Source organism: Zonotrichia albicollis, chromosome 5 (assembly GCF_047830755.1).
Source record: "Zonotrichia albicollis isolate bZonAlb1 chromosome 5, bZonAlb1.hap1, whole genome shotgun sequence".
In the NCBI taxonomy this organism is placed as follows: Eukaryota; Metazoa; Chordata; class Aves; order Passeriformes; family Passerellidae; genus Zonotrichia; species Zonotrichia albicollis.
Genome location: NC_133823.1, coordinates 20,001,509 through 20,022,714, shown reverse-complemented (window position 1 = coordinate 20,022,714; position 21,206 = coordinate 20,001,509). Strand labels below are relative to the sequence as shown.

The window sequence follows — 21,206 nt, the reverse complement described above, 5'->3', positions numbered from 1 at the left end:
TATATATGAAGATAGACTGTGATTGTGAAATACCATGCAAGCTAAGTCTTACTACTAGGAAAAAGCAACTTGGTGACTGTGATATAAAATTAGCTTGACTTGGTAAGTCCTTCGTATTGTTCCATGGTGTGAGCATAACTGTGAAGAACAGGGAAGACAGACTCCCTTTTACTGGGGTCTCCAGTTGTAAAGGCAAAATAAAAGGAGTTTGAATGAGGCTTGATTTCTGTTACAATATTTCAATATTGAGGAAAGAGTATTAATTATTTATATCTTTGAAGAGAAAAAGAATGCATTAAAAATGTGAATTTAGGTTTTAAAAAATTCCCACAGAATTTGTGAGATGACAGTATACATGACACAAATGGAACACAAGTACCACAGAGACTATTTTGTGAACTGTTTACTAGTAGAGCTGCAAAAGAATATTAACTCTCAATTTTCCTATTAAAGCAATCAGTTGGAACCTCACAGCTTATTAACTGTTAGGAGGCGATGCATATATAATGAAATAATATCTAGAAACTTTATATTTTGAAGTGAATAAGGAGTTTTGGTCTGAACATAAGCCTTTGAAAATGCTGAGTTAACCTCTAGCTGTCATTGTGGCACATGTTGCACCTTGAAATCTCTATTCATGATGGAATGTCCCATTAGAAAACCACATTTTAGGAACAAATGTTTTCACATGTATCAAACCAATATTTCTTTTGCATGGCCTGCCTTTGTTATGTTACTTGTTTACTTTCACATTTCAGAGTTCAAGGTAAAAATCTAGTTTTCACTTAATTTCTATTTCCCCATCTGGGTCAATCACCACCTTATGCAATATGTTAACTTTAAATCCTGCATGAGAATGGGAGTGGAAAGGAAGAGAACTTTTTACAATCCACTCTCTTGGTCTTGTTGTTTCCCCCTTTTTTATAGAAACAGATTTGAGTGGGCTAAATTTAAGCTTGGTTTTATTTACCTGCTTCATTTTTTGCACAATTAAACACTCTTGCAAGTAAAAGGCTATTTAGATGAATTCATGCTTATAGATACCTCTTCAAAGGAATTATTTTAAGACAGAGCTGAGTTCTCTTATCTTTTCAGCAACTGTTTGTCACTCTTTGCTGGCATGTCTACATTTTCTCTCTAATAGATGAGAAGTCAGATTTTCTCATCTTTATCTGACAACATGATACCCTGAACTGTCTTGTCATTTGAGAATACAACTAATTCCCCTGTGCCACAAATTCTCCAGGGTACTAAATAGCTCCAACTTTTTCTGGCTTTCACACATGTGAGTCACTGCAAAAAAAACCCCGAAACCCTATGTCTGTAGATCATGAAGTCATTAATTCTATTAAACCATGATGAGTATTTAAACATGAAACTTTGACAAGTCATCTCAAATATGAAGGCACTATGGACATAGTTTTATTATGCATCACTTAATTACCCATTATCCTATAGTCATGTATGCTCATGCAGAATACAAAAGCTATAATTTGGGCCCACATACCATCTTAAATCAAATCTGCAGTCTGTATACATAATACAGGGCAATGGGGAACTGAGGCTATAATCTGACTACACTGAGGTTTCAGCAGCAAAGCTGGTTTCAACAGATTACCTTTTCTAAATGCTCTGCAACCAGGTCATGTAAGGCACTGCAATACAGCGTCACTTAAGCCCACATCACACATGTAAACCTGTCATTTGATAGAGTTTTCTGTATTCAATTCAAAGAAGTCATGTCTCAGTACTGAATGTAAGTTTTACTTTCATTAAATTAATGCCTCAATGCCTCTTGATAAGCTGTGTTGAGCATGCAGATCTTTCATGTCAAAGCAACCACAGGTTTTTTTTGCCTGATGGTTTTGTATTACCCTTAGATTACATTAGATGAAGCAGCAGAAGCATCTAGAATGAAAAGATTCAGATGATATGCTGAATTCTGGGAACAAATTAGTTCCTCAGACACAGAGCAGAATAGTATGCTCACCTAAACAAGCAAAACTGGGCTTCTAAACTTGAACAGAGCCTTGGAATGTTAGAACTTAACCAAAATCCAACACCAACACGTGCTACATGCTCAAAGCCTGAGTGGTACAGAATCTGTTACATAAACACAACACCACAGTGGACATCAAAGCCCTACTCTGGTTGTTCTTGGAGATGCTGACAAGTGAGTGTTAAAACAAATATTGTTAAAACATAAATATTTTCATTCCAAATTGTGACCCAGCTCAGAAGAGGTGTTTTTGTTATAAAGCTGCTTTTGCCAGAAGTCACAGAGCTAAAAGAAATTTAAAAATCAGGGGCTTGCAAGAATTTCTGAGTTTTCAATTTTGACATGTACTCCTTGGTCTCAGATTTACATGTCTGCCCAAAGACAGTCTAATCTTACTCTGGAAGCAGGCTCCTCAGCTCATTTCAGATTGTAAAAAATAAACTTCTGGTGATGGGAAAAAACCAATAGGCTCATCTACATATTTTTTAAAAATTAGAAAGGGTCAAGCAGAAAAGCCTTGTGTTTCAAAAAACCTGCCAAAATGAAGCCATTTTTTAAATGTGCCTATTGATCAGCTTTCAAAAATCCAGAAGTTCTTTATGTACAGCCAAAGATGCTGTTTTGTTGATAACAACTTCTGATTTTAGAAATAATGTAGTTTAAGTAGTTGCTAGGTATGCTCACTTCCAAGAGATATCTCACTGTTGTGATCACTGAAATACAAAAAACTGTTCAGAAGTGGAAGAGCTAAAAGTAGGCTAAAACCAATCCAGTAGTGCACAGCTGTTGCTTTTTAAAGCCTGTTTAATATAAATTTAAAGAAAAAAAAGAAAACATAAAACAAGCCACCCCTTGCTTAACTGAAGTGCTGCATTATCTAGGGCATTTCTCTCTCCAGCCATCTGTTTTGAGCTGGGAGCATGCACTGAACTCAAATTTTATGTTCACAAGAGAACTCTGCCAGTTTCTTCCAGAGACTGTGGGAGAAGTCTCAAATTCTACCTTGTTCTCAACAGCAGAAAAAAGAACTGTGATACCTTGTACAGGGAGAAGTTATGACCTTCATAAAGGTAAGCAGACACTTCAGATGATGTCTGGGATGAAGCTGCATTCCAAAAATTCGACTGAATTGCTTTTTGTTTGTTTCCACCATTCTTGCCTTTGGAGAAGTAAGTGTCCAGACTAATGTATGTGTGATTAGAAGCATAACGTCTTGCAAGGAGAAATTCCTAACATTTTCTGGGAATATCAGAAAACATCAGAAGCCATCACCTAATGGCTACAAAGTGAATTTCATTCTGGAAGTGCAGAATTTTCTCTATGCTGCTACAAGATAGAACAAAGGTCACTGTATGTAAATTAATAGCTTAGGGCACTGTGCTTACTGTTCCTTTTACAGAAGGATGTTCTAACATGATGATCTCCACATTAAATTGGTTCTTCTTTGATATAACAAATTATATAAACTACATAATTCCATCCATTTGAAAGAAAAATCAAGTTTACCAAATAGTTTTCTCTATCATCAAATATAGCTCTTTCTTCATTTAGCAAGTTCCTTCAGAGGCTATGTATTAGTATAGCAGTATTTCTAGGAACAGAAAATTCCTAGAAAAAAGTGCTTCTGATGGTCAGAATCAGTCCAATGTCTGCATTCCTCCCCTGGCTGCATCAGCTGGGGAGCCAATATGCCATGAAAGGGTGGAGTGACCCTGCCACTTTCCAGACTTTCACCAAAACAGGAGAGTTGAAGCTGTACCACAGGCAAGTGAAAAAAGCAGGAGCCCAATGACTTCAGTGGTGCTCAGTGTGGGCTTTGTGGGGGTACAAGAATGCTGTAGAAATAGCATTTACACAAATAGGGCTCAATTCTGTACAATTTCTTTCCTTCAAGATACATTCTTTTATATAATGTACCTATTGTACGTTGGGCAGAACTGAAGCATGATTTTAAGCTGGTTGTAAATAACTTGATATTTAACCAAAGCAAAGAAAATTTAAAAAAAAAAAAAAACAAAACAAAAAAACAAACCCAAACCACTTCAAAAGTCTTGAAATTACAAAGCTGAGCACCAGTTTTTCAATTCTTTCCCTAACAAAGATGGTGAAAAGGGTATATGGTAAAAGAAGCTGTCATGGGTTTAACTGATAAAGAAAGAACCTGGTGAGGAGAGAATGTGAGATGGAAGGGAAGATGGAAAAGAATAGCTAACTGGGAGCAGACAATATTGAACACTGGGCAATGAAATAAAGAAGTCTGAAAGAATAGGAAAGCTGTGAAAAGAGAGTACAAAGAGAACCAAAAGAGTATTAGGCAAACTAGAAAAGAACTGAATAAATACATTGTAACATCAGATAGAGATAGGTGGGCTCTGCCTGGAAAGTGTACACTGTATTTCGGGCACTACTGCACATAAATTGATTACTATCTTTGATTTGACTGAGGCTGTAAATGTAAATCTTGCTGTAAATGGGTGATGGGATTTTCATTGCAAAAGCTTAAAAAAAAAAAAGCCAACTTTCTTGCCCCCAAAACCTGCTTGATTCCTGCCAGCATCTCCTTACATACAATTTCCTCCTTTCTCTCAATCACCAATGCTTCCCTGCTTTTCCTGTAACTCCATATGGCAGGAGCCAGCATGTCTATATGTTCTCCCTGAGCTTTGCAGAGAAACGGGTAAGAAAGCCTGACAAGCTTTGCAGGATGAGAGCAAATTTGTATTTTTATAGTGTATTAGTGGATTTCTAAATTAATTTGACTGTACCAGACATTTTTACAACAAACGTGATCACAGACTGCTTCTCTGTTCTGGTTGTCCATTTTTTCCTCCCACAGAACAACACCCTGATCCTAAAATCATTCAATACAAGCAAGGAAGAGGAAGGAGGAAAAATTGTGGCTCCCAGTCACTTGAGGGAGAAGAAAAAGAGAGAGAGCAGTAAGTATGAAAGTGCCTCATAACTGTTACACTGTTGCTGCCACTCCTCTTGAGGGTCACACACTGCATTTCCTCTTAACTTGCTCAGGCAGTTCAGGCAGGGCATCTCAGGCATTTAAACAACAGAGTTCTACCATGGCCAGCGATCCAGTGATGCCCAGAGCGCACATGAAGGACTGCAGAAGGAAGTGGTCAGATACAGAAGATGCTATCACCAATAGAGCAGGCTCAGAAGACTGACTTCAGTCAGTTCCTCCAAAGGCCCAGGAGGGGTAAGTTAAACATTTTGTGGACAGGGAAGATTTAGATAAGAAAGATGTGTACAATCCTGCTTTGGTTTTAAAACCCTTTTCTCTTCACATGCTTTGTTCCTGCTGTCAAGATAAAAGAGCATTTTGATTTAAGGAATCATTCCAAAGCCTTCATGTAGCAAAAGCAGCTATTTGGCAGTACTGAACTCAAGCTTTGCCTGCAGGGTACTGGGTGCTATTGACAGTGAACGAGATGGAATTTCTCCACGGGAAAGGGATGTGGGAATGAACTTAGCAAGGCTAAAGCAAGGAAAAGGTAAGCTACTGGTCCTGTAAATAGTGGCATGTACTTGTAAGGTTGCATTTAACGCTAGGAAAGTTAAAATAGTCTAATTAAAGTCACTGGACTGTCATATCCCACATCAAGCACAGGAAACATTTCTAAATATGCTCCCAAGAGGAGATCCCAGCTGCTAGAGAGCAAGGCACCCTCAGCAATAGGCAGAGCTCCCCAGCCAAACATTTCACTCACCCTAGAGATTACCAAGACTTGAAGATGTTCATGTTTGTCTGATTTTGCTATTTATGTAAAAGATGTAGACTGGCAGCATTTTCAGTTCCCATTCACAGAATTAATCCATATCATACAATTTTAGTTCCCAGCCTGGGTATAATTAAGGGCAAAAGGGGTAAAACAGAGTTTGTCAAGTGCTGAGTATGAGAGCTCTCTTCCAAGTGTAATCCTCTAATGTACAGAAGACAGGATGAGAGGAAGGTGAGTACCCCGTTGTACATGGTGTTCTTTCTGCACAGATGTATTCTAGAGGTAAAGGCAATTACTGAAAGATAAAGAAGGCAATAAGGACAGGATTTTCACCTCCAGGTTTTGTGCCTTGATGCTCCATGCTAGTACATCACAAAGACCATAAATGTACAGGCAGCTGACAGTGGAAATAAGGACTCAAGACTACCACGAGATGCTGAGCTGTCACATCCCCAGGTCTCCCAAGCACAGGTCTGTTTCCCACAGGCTCAATGGCAGCCCAGACAAATTTCTAAAGGGTTTTGTTTAATCCTCATCACATCATCCATCCTATAATGCTTAGCTGCTTTCCTCCTTCAATCCCAGTCTTCCCAGGCTCCATCTCTCTGTCCAGTCTTACTCCCAAATACAATTGCAGAGCACACACAGGAAAACTGAAAGGCTGCTATTAACCATGTGAATTTAAGTACTTGATTAACTGGATTTAATCAGATACTGAAAAGACTTGTCAAACCGAAGTCAACTGATAGTAAGGGTCAACAAAAATTTTAAATTATACATAAATTTTGTATATGTGTTCAAAACCATTGTGTCCAGCAGACTGGTAAGTATCAGTGGATGGAACTGACTGATGAATTCAAACACTGATTAACTTCCATGAACCTCGCTGAGTTATTGCTAACACAGTGAATAGCTCAGTATTTTGATAAAAGCTCAGAACTGATAAATGCCTCAGATGTTCCTATGATACACAACTAGGAGGCAGTAAGTTTGTACGAGCTGTTAAATGTGAAGGAAATGGGACCTACTGTTGAAGTAGACCACTAAAAATATTTCCTTTGCAAGAATGTGATTTAAAAAAAATGTTTATTTCCCCTGATTTTTAAATGTGTAAGTGCAATTTTTATAATACATTTGTCTGACCTAGAAATAGAAATCATGAAAGCATTTATTTTAAACTGCCAAGTTTAACACAACTTTATACATTCATCCATGCTGTCAGTTTATGCATACTCTTAACTTCAACTACTTCAGACATACACACATTTTTTCCCTGACATTTCTTATCATAATTTGTGGAGCTGTATCTGGAAGTGCTTCAAGTCAGAGATATTTCTAAGACACATGCCTTGCCTGTGCACACTTACACTTGTACAGTTAAGGCATGCTGTAATTATTTGCAAGTCCCAAAGCTTCATGCATTAAATTCTGTCCTCTACCTGGAGATAAAATGAACAGCAGTTATCTGGTTTATAGATTTGACAAATTCTTCTGGGCATCTGCCAAATTTGTAATCTACTTGAACTATAGCTTAAGAACCATATGAGATCACCAGGGTTTCTGCACAACTTCAAAGCTCCCTAAGCCACAGCTGTGCCGTTCTCAGGCTGAACAAACGTCACCAGGCTCTGTGCACAGCTTTGAGGCTCCTTGAACCACAGCCACTTGTTCCAGAGGGTTTACAAATTCTATTAGGCATATCTGGAGCACACATAAATTCTAATACACATCAGCTGTTTCTGCATTAAAAGGAACCTTTAGTTATTCAGAAATACACAGCTTTTAACTACCATTCTACTCTACCAAAACAAATTTCATTTGGTTGCCATTATAATAAAATCTGTAAATAGAAAAAACTTTCTATACCATATTTAACAAAAAGTGGCCCTGGGAGATTGTCCTTGCAGTGAAAGCTGCTACTTTTAAAATCCCTTAGTAGGAAAAGCTCCTTGTCTAATTAAAATTCACACTGCCATTAGAAAAACTTCTCCATTAGCTGGAGAACACATATTAACATTTCAAGACACCTAATTTCCAGAAGCTTAGATGTAGTTCCTAATCTATTTTAATCTGGAAACAAGTTAGCATCTAAAACTTAATGCCTTCGACAGTATCAAGGCAGCAGGAATGCTCATTTTCTCCAGCACAGCATGTGAACAGACCCAGGTGGACCAGTCAGCAGTGAAAAGTGGGTTTTCTCTTACATAAGTAACTAGGTCACCATCTAATGTCCCTTTGTTATCCTAAAACATGAACTTCATCCTGTGACAGAGTTAAGAAGGAATAATAACCAACCTCCTTGACAGATGCCACAGAACAATCTCCATAGCCTTCTCTCCTGTCAAACAGTAATGACATTATTTTCACTCTCTTTTGAACAAATACTTGTTTATGCTGGTCTCTTCTTTTTGTTTTACCTATTTATATATAAGTAAATTTTGAGAACTTCCAGAAATAATTCAGCTTTACTTGAGAATGATGGAAAACTATAATGGCTCTTCTCAAGTACTATCAGCAGCATACAATTGGTACTATTAAAAAAAAAAAGCCAAGAAAGTAATAGTTATCTGATTTTATTTACATTATCCTAGCTGTTGTCTTTATATTGTGGGGAAGGACATAGAGTAGACTTCCTTCTTTCTTCCTCCTATTTCTGTCCTCTGTTGCTCTATTCATCCATCTTTAGTTCTAGTATTTCTCTCCCTTCATGTATTTCCCTTAAGGGATTTCTGTTCTCTTCTATTCTTGTCTTTGTAGCTTTCTCATTTCCATTATTACGGCTTTTGTTTCCTTCAGGTTTCAGCTGTTCTTCTGCCCTTTCCTCTTTCAGTTTGATGCTACAGAAAGCCAGGCGTTCCTCACAGGCTTCTGAAACTAATTCTGAATCTTCTGTTCTGAGGAAACATACTTGTGAATGAAGCCTTTAACCTAAAGCTAAAGACAAAATTGGTTGGTTTCAGTCTCACACAGTAACAGAACAACACAAATATTGGCCTGATCACAGGAACAGTTATTCATTGAGGAAGGTCAGTCAGAAGTAACCTAACCTTTCTGGCTGCTTTAAAAGCACACTTCAAGGTGTGCTCTTACTGAAGCAAGAGATGCAGTCTAAAAGCAGCTTCTTCTCTGTTTATGTTTTAAAGAGAAGACTTTTATCAAAAGCAGCCTCATTTTTTTTCAAGAATTCTAACAACCCTTTAAACTTGCTTAAACTGGTGTTTTCTGGCTGGCTAGAACTAATATGCTGCTGGTGGTGTTAAAAGTCTCATTGTTTTAGCAAAAACTTTAAAAGAAGTACAAATTATCTTTTTGTGCAATTGACATAACTTGTCAGATTCACATTTCATAAAAGAAAACTAGCAAAAGAGCCCAAGGTGGAAGACTTTTTCCCATTAATTTTCATTTGTCTCATCTGAAGCTACTGATTACATTTTTTTGACCAAAACCAGGTTGGTCTACTCTATCTTCCCAAAAGCAATACTGGACACAGCCACACCTCAAGCTTTACATCCTCCTGCCTCCTCTATTTCATGAACCATCACCCTGAAGATAGGCAATGGTTTGTTACACCCTGCTCTGTGGTTCAGTTTCAATGTAGTGTTTCACAACCACGAGGCTGGCTGCACGTGCTAATTCTTCAGGGAAAGGGGGAGGGAAAATGGAGTATATCTGGGAGGAGAGCAGTAATATAAATCTTTGTTCTGATAACTAAGTGGACAGTACTAAAACAAATCCATCTACATTATAGACTGGGAATCTTACATGTTTTGTTAGTGAGCCTAGCAGGCTGCTTATGCAGTTTGTAGCCCAAGTGAACACCTATGTCTGAGCAGAGCCTGCCTTCCATTTCCTGCTAACAAGACCAGGGCTCTCAAAATGGAAGAATATTTTTATGAGTTTTCACTATTAGAGACTGTAACTGACACTTCAAACAAAGTGATAAGTGACATGAAAACATCTGTATCCTGTACTTGTATTCTGCATACAAACTCTCATATGTGGTGTTTTTCAATCTTCTGGGCTCAATGGATCACTGCTGAGTGGTTAAATTGTAACAGAGTTCCTAATTTTCATTTCATTTATTTACATCTGAGTAATAATTGCAGCCTGCTTACAATAACCACCATAGGTCACTGCTCTAAATTGGAAAGATTTTCTTGGATACAGTGTGATTGTATGAGTTTACCAGTTGTGTTTTTTGAGGTTAAAACCAAGAATTGACTGAGGAAAGGGATCGTTCATGGTGAACTGCAGTTACATTAGTAACTGAAAAGTAAAAGCCTTGTGTTTTAGTAACAACAGAAATAAAGTAGTGGTGGTGCACATGTCACTTAAAGTATTATAAGTTCTCCACTGCCAGGTCTACTTAAGGCCACCTACCTCTCAAAGTCAGAAGTTGAATAGTGTTCAAACTCTACTCAGATACAGCTTTACAAACTATAAATGCAAGAAACAGAAGTTACAATTCTGGAAAGAGCCCATGTTACTGAGAGGAAAGAGCAACCTCCCAGAGGAAACAACTGCCACGGTAATGTCTTCAGAGGAACACACACATGGAAACAGTATAGCAGAAGACTTATAGAGTAAAGAAAGGGCAGATCCATGTATGCATAACAAGTATTTTTAACTACAGAAATATTTTGATTTGACTTGAAATTTGCTTGGGCTTCCATGTTATAGCTTAGTATAGAAACCAGTTAATACTATGCCAACCTGCACACATACTGAAAAGACTGTATGTTTAAATAAAAGATATCACTGCACTCTTTGCCACAAGCACTTGTTTGTTGAGAATGATTTCTGGAAGATATAAAAGCCATTGAAAGAACAAATTCATCCTTGATTTAATTTGAAGGATTTTCAGCTTTTATGCTATGTGTACCAAAAAGAAAGTTATAACCTGAAGGAGGGAATCTACTGCTTTGACTGTGTAAGCTTAAACATAGATCTTAGACATTTAAAGTCACTACAGTTGTCAGCCAAGGTGAAACTGATTTCAATCTTTGCTGCTCACAAGAGCTGCTGCAGAGGCTACTTACAGCTTGCTTTGATTTTAGAGACAGTAGAATCAGACCCTGATATGTGAAGAATAGAAAAAGCCCCAAAAAACCCTTCCTCAGTGTCTTCACAAGCAATCTCTCTGGGCAGTTATGGACAGGTGCTGAAATAACAGCCAAGTTATTTCAGTCTTCCTGAAAATAATTATAACTACTCTTACTTTTGCAGCAAGATTTAGTAGCAGATTCTCAAGCTGTTTACAAACGTGCCTGCAACTGAAGTGTAGTTTCCTCCAAAAAGGAGTGATGTGCTCATCCTGCACCAGCTTTTCTGAGAAGGTTTTAGCTGGTGCCCTGAAGTCACTATTTTCAAAAGCCAAAATAGCTAGACTTTTACCAGAATGAGGAGACTAATAGTCTTTGTGAACGGAGACCAGAAGCATAGGCAAACTAAATTTTGGTATTTTGCCTTTTGAACCCTCATGAAAAAGAGATCTTCACTACATTGTTGGAGTTTAACCTATCTCTGATGAAATCTGACAGTTATACCTCACATCTGACCCTGGCAGCTTCTAGTTTGAGTGATTCTCCAAAGATTTTCTACTGCTTTACAGGAGTTAAATAAGTATTTAACCTCATTTCGCAACCAGAAAAACCGAGGCAGAGCAACAGCTTCCTTCCATGGAAACTTCTAGTTAAAAGTGAAAGATGCATGTGATCTGCAAAGAAACTACTGATATATCTAAGGCCACAGGAAGTGCTGATGTCAAATCCCCGAGCCGAGTTCAGGAGCTGCCACCTCCTTAGCCTGGTTGTGAGCCATAGTTCCTTGCCCTACGGACCTGCATCCTGATCCCACCATCACGTTTGGCAGACTGGCTGGGTCTTTGGCAGCTCAACGTGGACACCTCCTACCCATCCCTAGGATCTACATACAGCCAGATTTCTGGAAAATCTGTTTTATGGTAGCTGTTTCATACCGGGAGAGATGTAGCTTTGTGCAAGAGAATGAGGTGGAGAAGGCAAGAGAAATTCACCAGCAGATCTGTTACGAAAACCCAAATACCGTGCTTCCCGGTCTCGTGTAGCATTTGTTGGGCACTCCATACAAGTGTCAATCAGCGTGAAACTACTTAATTTATAATCTTAAGACAAAAAAGGGAGAGGTAACATGGCTGCATTTCTAGACACGATTCACGCTCTAAAAGACGGAGAAATAGGAGGACCCTTGTCTTCCTCAAACAATGAGCAGAGATTATAAAACAATCTCAACGTACTACCCCAACTTATCTCCATTACGCAAACAGTAACTGGGAAAGCGTCCTGGGGGTGCCTTACATAACTCCTTGCTCTGAGCCCCCCTTGGCACCCGGGGAGTTGCTCTTTCCCCTAACCCCGAACGCAGCCCCGGCTCCGCGAGTGCCGTGCGGAGCTGCCCGGGCTGGGCGCAGCCGGCGGGCGGCGGCAGCGCAGCGGCAGCCGCGGAAACTTTGCGCCGCAGGGGCCGGGCAGTGGCCGCGGCAGCGCCGGGGGAACCGAGGGGGCTCGGCAGAGCCCCGAGCCTCCTCCCCGGCGCTGCGAGGGACGCGGCCGATGGCAAAGTTGCACCGGCCACCTCTTACCGCCCGCCGGAGACGAGAGGGCGGCGGCCTCCAGGGGCAGAGGGGAGGCGGCAGGGGCTGCACAGCGCGGGGCTGGGGCGACTTACCCATGGTGCCGCCGCGGCCTCCTCCGCCTCCTGCTGCTGCTGCTGCCGCTCCTGCAGCCGCCGCCTCTCCGCCGGCGCGGAGGGAGGCGCGGGAGGCGTGTGCGCGGAGCGAGGCGCGGCGCGGAGCCTGCGTGCGGCGGGCTATGAGTCAGGGCAGCACATCCGGGCACGGCCGGGAGACACCCCGCCCGACAGCCCGGCCGCACCGAGCCGCCGCTGCCGCCGGGGAAGGGCGGGAGCCGCGCTGGGAGAGAGGAGGCGGCGCGGGGCCCGCGGCAGCGCCCCCGGCTGGGGAGGAGGCGGCGGCGGGGCGGGACCGCTCCCAGCGGCGGCTGCCGCCCCTCGGGCCTCCTTTGTTACAGGGGCTGGGGTGGGGCTGCCGCCGGGTCCCGGGGGCGGCTGCCGGGGATGGAGGGAGAGCGGGCGCGCCGGGGTGCATCCCGCACGTCCCCGCACCGCCGTCGCTGTGCACGGTTCCTCGGTCCGCGAGGAACGTGGGGTGGTTTAAACACGGCGCTCGCCGCCGTTTTAAAGTTCATATTTAATGATACGGACTCAAAGGAGGAGCGTTTTCCAAGGAGGAGGAGATTACGCTGGATGTATAAGGGGATTTTTTTGAGGTGGTTTTTATGAGGAAAAGAATCAACAGAGGAAGCTGTAGGTGATGTCCTAGAGCTGCACGTTTTGCTGAACCAACATGCCAGGTTTTACACCCAAAACTGAAGGGCACGAGGTAGATCTGTGTGGAAGGCATTTTTAAGAAGAAAATGCATGTCTTGTTCGTTGGTCCCTATTCCTTTCTGCCCTCGAGTTCAGTATCTGTAAAATAAGGAAAATAAAGAACTGTTTGCTGTTACAGTTCTCATTGCATTTTCATGGAAAACATTTGAGGGGAATGGAGATGTTGAATTGAGTAGCTTTTGTGTCATTTTCCAAATCTTTTCATGGTCATGTATTCGTTATTCAGATCTTACCTGAGTAAATCCTTAAGTATGGTTAAATAGAGTAGGACCACAGAGCATGAAAATAGGGGTTTGCTTGCTGTGTAGAAATGGATAGGCCAGGGACAATTCTGATGAGTGATGCAAACAAAAAGTTTTAGTTGAATCATGCCCCACAGTGGCTTCACTGACACCAGTAGTCCTTCTCACCAGCAGTCAGCAGCTGCCAGGGATTTCCTCTCTGGAACACGTCCCAGGAGCTTTCATGCCTGTAAAAGGGCAGTGTGATGTGACAAACAAAGAATAATTCATCAGTCTTTCTGCAGAGTCCAGACTGAACATGTTGGGGTTTATCCATTTACTTTGCTGCAGCCCTATGATTCACCACCTCTTTCCTTAGGACATAGCGGAATTTTGTAATTGACTTCAGCATGGTTAACCGCTGTCCCAGTATGCAGAACTTGATGCTGAAGATACGTAAATTTATGATCAACTGATACTGAAAATTAGTATGTTTTATAAAGCTGGACAACACAACCAGTTTTGTTACTGTTTTCCTTGCACTGAGACTGCAGGAAATTCAAACCAGAACATGTTGGGTTTTTAACTGCAGGGTTTATCTAATTCAGTACTTTAAAAAAGCACAGGTTTCTTAAATGAGTCTAAGTGGTGAAAAGCTGTATTTTTTTTCTCTGCTTTCCTCTATTTTCAAACCCTGTTTGAAATTCATCTTTGTCCTATGTTTTTACCTCCTTATTTCTTTCACTCAGCAATAAATTTGCTTTGGCTTTATAACTGTGTCCCAAATGTCTCCTCTACTTGTCTGGGGAAAAGGCAGTGAAATTCTCTTCTTAATGATCTGTCTTTGAGGGGTCATGGAAGACATATTCCACATATTATTTCATGTGGGATAAATCCCATGTAAGCTAAATTGGAGAAACACTAAAATGCTCAGGTTTCTCTAGTTTACTTACATGTCCTACCTGAAATGCACACGTATACCTTTGCAAGACCCAGAAAGGTAGGACTATTGCCTGCTTCAGGAAAGGATTTTGAGGGCAGTGACTTATAAAGAATTCTGCGTTCAAAAACTGCCAGAAAGAGACTATAAAATGTCTTTGATTATAATTAGTTTCAGTGGTTCGAAAAGAACCATGCAAAACTAGGGAGACCTTTTGTTCTTTTGACTGAATACTTATTAATTCTAGAACAGAAAGAGAAAGCTCCAAACAAGCTGATGACTCGATTTTTGTCAATCCCTTAATTAGGTACAAGATTACAACAGGAAAAAAGGAGTGTTGTTAAAAAAACCTCCAAGTCCTGCCATTCTTATAGTTGAATACAAGATCCTGCATGTATGATTACACATGGAATAGTTCAAAAGGGAGAGGAATCCTCATGAGAGGAATGTCCATCCCCAAAAGACTATATAGAAGAGTTTTGGGCCCTTAGGCTTAGATAACATATGTATAAAAGATAAGACACAAAATCAGTTTGCTGATTTTTTTATAAGTGATCAGCACACTGTAAAGTGTGGTCCAGTGGTACCTGTGAGAACATATCATAAAAAACAATGAAATTAGGATGCTCCTGATGTATTCATGAAGAAAAAAATCAATTAAAACCCAGGTTTTTGAGAAAAACAGGCAACTAGAGACTATGTATTGTGTTACTGGTGAGGTTTGCAGTAGAAATTGAGAAGGAACCTGTACAATTGTATTCTGTGGATTTCAAAAGTTGTTTAATTTCAGCAGCGGGGGAAAACTGACTGACAAATTGGTTCATAAAAATATCCTTTAGAACAGCTTATCACTGCTTTTCTTTCTGTACTTCTAACACAGCTGTGAAAATTGAGTTGTAGACTACAGAAATTAGGAAGTTATTAATAAGTGCTTTCTCTGCACTCCCAAACATTGACTATGTCTGATGTCCTGCAAGGAAATGGAAAATTTTCTTTGAGCAAGTGACCTTCCAGTGCTTACCACTTCATGAATGCTCTTTCTCAGATCTTGCATCAATTTCGAATTCGCAGCACATCTCCTTGAAAATCTTCTTGCATACATTATATCATTTAACTTGGCACAAGGGTGCATGTAAGGAATATATTTTAAACTGCTTCTGTATGGATGCCAGAAGGCTACGTGAGCAACAGGAGCATGCTGGGATACTCAAATACATAAGAAAATATGATATGCTACTGTAATTTAGTGGAAGTCCCATCATCTGACGGGAATGGGCTGTCGCAGCTTGTTCAGTAATGAAGGGCAAAGAAAGCAAAAGTGTGGGTAGCACTTTACTCCTGTTAGAGACACAGGCAACCTTTTGAATCCTGTCACCCTGAGAAATCTCAGTTCTTGTAAAACTAGAGGTCAAAATGGTGCAGGGCTATCTGTAAGCTTGCATATGGAAAATAGGCCAAAATACTTCATGAGAGCTTCCTGTGGTATGTGAATAGGGAGACAATAAAAGTGTGCAGAGGGAAGGAAGAGTACTCCCAAAGTACTGGCAACTGGTTGGCAACCTTCTCCCTGAAGGTAAACTGCCTCACATGGTCCATGGGATAGGAGCAGTTATTGATTGAGAAGTGAACACCTTAACTTTTTTCTATGATAACTCGTTCATGTTCCCATATCTACTGTGTAAGTATTCATGATAAAGACTTTCTGGTAAGTTGAAATTTGGAAAAGGTACCTGTAGGTACACACAGTTTGTGGTGATTGGGGTGGGGCTGTGCCCAGCCTCATACCCATGGGTGCAGCTGTGAGCAGCAGGTGAGCAGCACTGACAGCAATGAGCCGTGGAGTGCCCAGGGGCACTGACCCATCACCAAAGGGAACAGAGGGCACACAGGGCATGGCATGGACAATGAGGGTATAAAAGGCTGGGCTGAAGAACGAGAAAGGCAGATGCTTACAGCCTTCTGAAGGGGTATGATGTTGCTGTCTATGGGTTGAAGAGTTCTGGAATTGTATGGTGATGCTCTGTGTATTGTGGCTGTCTCACCTGTACCAGATGCTGTGACAGGTATGTTTTCAATCTCTAAGTGCAGTTTAAATACAAAAGTGGCTGGCCTTGGAAAATGAAATTTGAGAAATGAATTGGTTTTTTTAATGCCAAGCCTTCAAAAAAACCCAATGCTTAAATCTGTCTGAAGAAAAAAATCTGTATATGAGTTGTATGTTCTGTGTGTTATGCTGCAAGACTGCAGTAATCCTTTTTGGCCTAAAAATTTGGGGCTTTTTTTCAATGACTTTGTTTCCATGTGTATTAGGGACAGTAAAAATGGTATAATGCCATTTGTAACTCACAAAGTTACAGTAGGTGTAGGTTTGACTCATGCTTTAGAGCTGAAAAAAATTTCCTGCATAGTCAAAAAGGACTTTCTTCTTCCTTGCTCTCAAATTAAAGTGGACAGTGTATTGTATTTTGTTATCTTGTTAGAGTTTTATATTTGTTATGGCCTTTTCTACAAACATTAAGAAGAGCTAGGAGAGCAACTGGAGGGGAAAACTGTTCTAAGATTATTGTGTCTGTTTGAAGTCTCTTTGAGCGACCTAGTCACAAGATCTGGGCTTGGGAAGGACTTTGCTTCCAGGTGAGATTGGAAGGGGCCTTGCCAATATTTGCCTTTCCCTTCACTATGGAGGTGGTTTGCCAGCTGGACTTCTCTCTGTAAATCTCACCTAACTAGCATCCAGGTGTGCAGGTGTCTTGGGAACGTGGTTGCTGTTTCTCAGTGATGGCAGATAGCTGGATCTGACTAAATCTCAGTAGGGTTCAGGTGAATCAAGTCAGACTGATTATGAAATGTCCAGATTAAATTGTTGGCCCTTTGGCTTCTGCTGGCACTGTGCTCAAGGAAGTTATTCACGACAGCTGTGAGACAAAAAGCTGAAAAGGATGAAGAGTTCTGGAGAGTTTATATTCCCCCTCAAGGTTGCCGAGAGCTCAACGTCCCTCAACAGAGTTAAATACCATAAAATGAGAGGGGTTAAAATATTCACCAAAAATCAGGTTTGTCTGCAGAAATCTCAAAATTTTCTGTAAGTGTATTCTTCCCTACACAGGCTATCATCTCCTAATTTTAATATTTTTTCTTATCAAATCAGAGGTGTGTGAGATGCATTGCAAAAATCCCTTTCATTGATTTGCAGTGCTCTTTATGAGTAAGTGCTAACACACAATCCTGTTCTTATGTAAAGGCCTCTTTGGGGGTTGTTAGATGTACAAAGCAATTATACAGTGTTCTTTATTTTTAATTGTATACCTTTACTACTTCTGCATTTGCAGATAAATGGTTTTAGGCTTAATCCAGTGGAGGGAATACATCTGCAGCAGAGTTTGCTATGCTGAGTTTTATTTAAGTAGTATGAAGCATTTTATACTTAAATATTATTTAGTACGGCACAAATAATACTCCTCTGTTAGGGTAATTATGCCCTATTTGTTTCTCTGCTTCCATTAATTTCTCTAATTTAAGGCAATTAAAAGTAAGTTCTGTAAGTAACTTCTAATTTGTGAAAGCTACTTTAGAGATGATAATACCAGTGGAAATAATTTGAATTCTACCTGAGCAATAATAATTATAGTAGCAAAGCTGTTGTTAGGTAATGCCGCTGTGTTCAACCCTTAGTGATGCTTAAACCATAAGCTTGCAGTACAAGGAAAATCACATGTTAAAGTAGAGTTACAAAAACCTGGTTTGAAATACCACCTTCACACTTCCTAGGTGGTATAGGCGGGTTACCTTGGTCTGTGATTGTGTGGTCATGAGCACGCCCATTCAACAATTGATGGGTAGCAAGTGATCTGTTTTTAACTGCCTGTATTTTGCTAGAACAAAAAAAGCCAAAACCCCCAAAAGTCCAAGAAAAATTCCACTATTCCTCAGTGCCAGACGAAATACTGCAGTGCTTTAATAATATCACAAAACCTTCAGAATTTAAATAAGACATTACAGAGATTTTTTTATAGCCTTTTATATTTAAATCTTTCTGCCATTTTCCAGCACTGCAATTCAGTGAGCTTGGGCTTCCTTTGTGCTCTTTCTTTATTTTGACTCCATTTGCTTTGTCCCTGTCAGGAAATAATTTTGCCACACGTGATGACTGATTTAATTCTGATTGAAGTTATGAAATGAGTAGTGTATTTGTCAGACGAGTCTCTTCAGAAGAATTTACAACTCTGAGGCAGTGACTTGCCTTGTTATTGCCCACAACATTATTGGTAGTGTTAATTTGGATTTTCCTTTCTCCAGATTAGGACTACCAATCTTCTTCTGCCTGGACTGTGTCCTTTTAAAGCCTGTCCTCTGTTGAGGCAGATAAAATAGAAACTCTGTAGTTTATTTTGCTGTTGGTTCCTTAGTATAGGAGTTCAAGGCTGTATTTTAAGGTAGCAAAAATTATTTAGCATTTTTATTTTATTAAAATTTTTATTTTATTAAAAATTTATTAAAGCATTTTAATTTTATTAAAAATTATTTAGCATATTTATGTGTGAAGGACCCTGTACATTCAGTGGTTCCTTAACTGTGAAACTGGCCATAAATGTCATTGAATTTCATAAAACTAACTTTCAATATATGCATCTATCTGCCTATCTTCACAAATATTTAATGTAATGTCTATCTACATGCACACAAATATATGTTCATATATAATTATTTCTGGAATATCTTAAAAGTATGAATGGCATATGAAGGGAAAAAAAAAAACTGTGGGAAAAAAAAGCTCTGTGGGAGCCTGAAATAATAACTTGGAATACCACAGCCGAAATCCTTAGGCTTACATTTTTCTATGCTACAGAATTAGTCATTTTCCCAAAGAAGTTGCAGTCTTCACATTCCTGTTGAAGACAGCATTTTGCTGCAGCTGCATGCCTTGTCCTTTCTGGGTTTTGTGGGCTTTTTTTTTTTTCTTTTCTATGCCTTAAGCTGCCGCAAATCATATTTCTCTGACTGAATTCCAGAATGTAAATAATTAGTTACATCTTGTTTGTTCTGGGTCTTGGAGGTAGAGCCCCCTTTACCACTAGGCAACTGGATACAACCTGGTGATCGGTGTAACTTTTTGAGTTGCTATTTTTCCTGGGAAAGCTCTCAAAATTCATAATGTATTTGAGGTACTGCAAGAAACATAGCCTGCAGTGACACCTGGCCTATCTCTTGCTGAAATCATGCAGTTGGGCAAATCTGAGAAGACTGAATTTTCAGATAGATGTTGAGTTCTGGTCTGAGCTGCATGCTCTCAAGTGTTTTTTTTTGTTTTTTTAATTTCCTTAGACTACACAGCTGAAGAAGTTGGGGTGGGAAAGCACATTATGCTGCGAAAGTGATTAATGTGTATCAGCAAAGGCAGGGATGTCTCTGTGTATGTGTAAAATGAGCATGATGGAGCTATAGCTCTCAAGTGCTGCTGTAGGCAATGAAGATGCTGGTCTCCATGAAGGGTGGGGCAAGCGCCTCAGATTGCAAATTTTGAATTTGCTTTTTAATGTTGAAATCTATGTACCAACGAGGATATTACCGATAAAACCCCCACTATTATAGTGTTAAGAATAAGCTGTAACATTTCTGAAGAAAGACAGTGTCTTCCAAAACTAGAATTAGGGAAAATCTGCACCTAAGCACCAGCAGTGAGGCCATTATCTCCTCTGAATATTTTAGCAAGTGCTTAGCAAGCTTGCCTGCTCACTGAGGCTGAGAATTTCAGAAGAGCAGTTCTGAGACACTCAAATGCCCAGAAGAGCTGCTCAAGATGTTGAAGCCCTTCACTTTGTTACTACTTGAAAAGTTAAATCTAGATGCTTAATTCTGTGGATTTCTTGGGCTTTACATCCGCAGAGGATTTTATATCTCAAAATGTTGGTATCAGTTTCTCCTTCCTTAATGTCCTTTGATTTTCCTCAAATAGGGCATTAATCTACATATACATATGTAGTGATAGGACCTCTCAAATTTTTCAAGTGTGCCAAACCAACTTTGCTGAGCCAGGTTTATCACTTCTTGTTTGCTTTTCTAAGGTTTGGTCCATGTTAAAAACTAAACATAAGAATATTCCAGTGTCAAAAAATATTCTTACTTTCCCTAGTGGGAGTAGAAATACAAAACTTTTTTTGTTGTTAAAAATCATCCCTATGGGAGCAGGTTCAGTTGCCTCTAAGTTCCTTGGGTTGTATATAAGACTTTTGTATTGGGAAAAAAGAAAACTTCAATACAACAAGCTGAAGAATAATAGAGGGCAACTGGATTGCTGATGAGTGTGAAAGAGGTGTTGCTTAGTCTAGAATCTTTAAGATGATATTTAAAAGGTCTGTGAGGATGGTTGGGCTTGATGGATGATGATTCCGAGTATATGACAGTGGCTTGACAGCTGATGCAGCAGTTGGACTATGAAGGGACTAGAGAGTAAGACATACCATGAAGAGTTCACAATTGTAGTGTAAACTTAGACCTGAGATCAAGAAACAAGATTATCTATTATACTCCAATTTGTGCGAGAAAGCTGATCTGGTGCAACAGGAGAAAAGGATGCAATAGAGATACTAAAAGAATCTGACACAAAGCAAGATGGAAAAGGATTTGTGGTCAGCAGTAGTGTTCTGACATGTAGGGAAAGCTGCTAATTAGAAGACATCCAGGCTATAGCAGCATTGAGAGGATCAGATTATAGGCAAAAGTGAATGCCAGTGCAATTAGAAATGCAGAGACTCTTCAATATTTCCATTCATTGCTGCATTGTCTCTTGGACAAGCTACCCAAACAAAATAGACAAGAAATAAATTATAATTTAGTCAAATAATTTAAATATTATTTTCATCAGTGTT

General features: G+C 39.9%; 1 protein-coding gene across 3 annotated transcripts in view; it reads right to left on the bottom strand.

Moving 5' to 3' along the window:
• RAP1GDS1 (Rap1 GTPase-GDP dissociation stimulator 1) overlaps window positions 1-12,925 on the bottom strand; it is a 97,953-nt gene extending 85,028 nt beyond the window's left edge. The window contains exon 1 of one of the 3 annotated variants that reach the window (XM_074540945.1): window positions 12,439-12,925. In XM_074540945.1, coding sequence (XP_074397046.1) covers window positions 12,439-12,442 — 4 coding nt within the window. In that variant the 5' untranslated portion in view covers window positions 12,443-12,925. The remainder of the gene's footprint in view (window positions 1-12,438) is intronic. The other 2 variants (XM_074540946.1, XM_074540948.1) reach the window with 2 other exon arrangements.
• Between the last annotated feature and the right edge of the window lie 8,281 nt (window positions 12,926-21,206).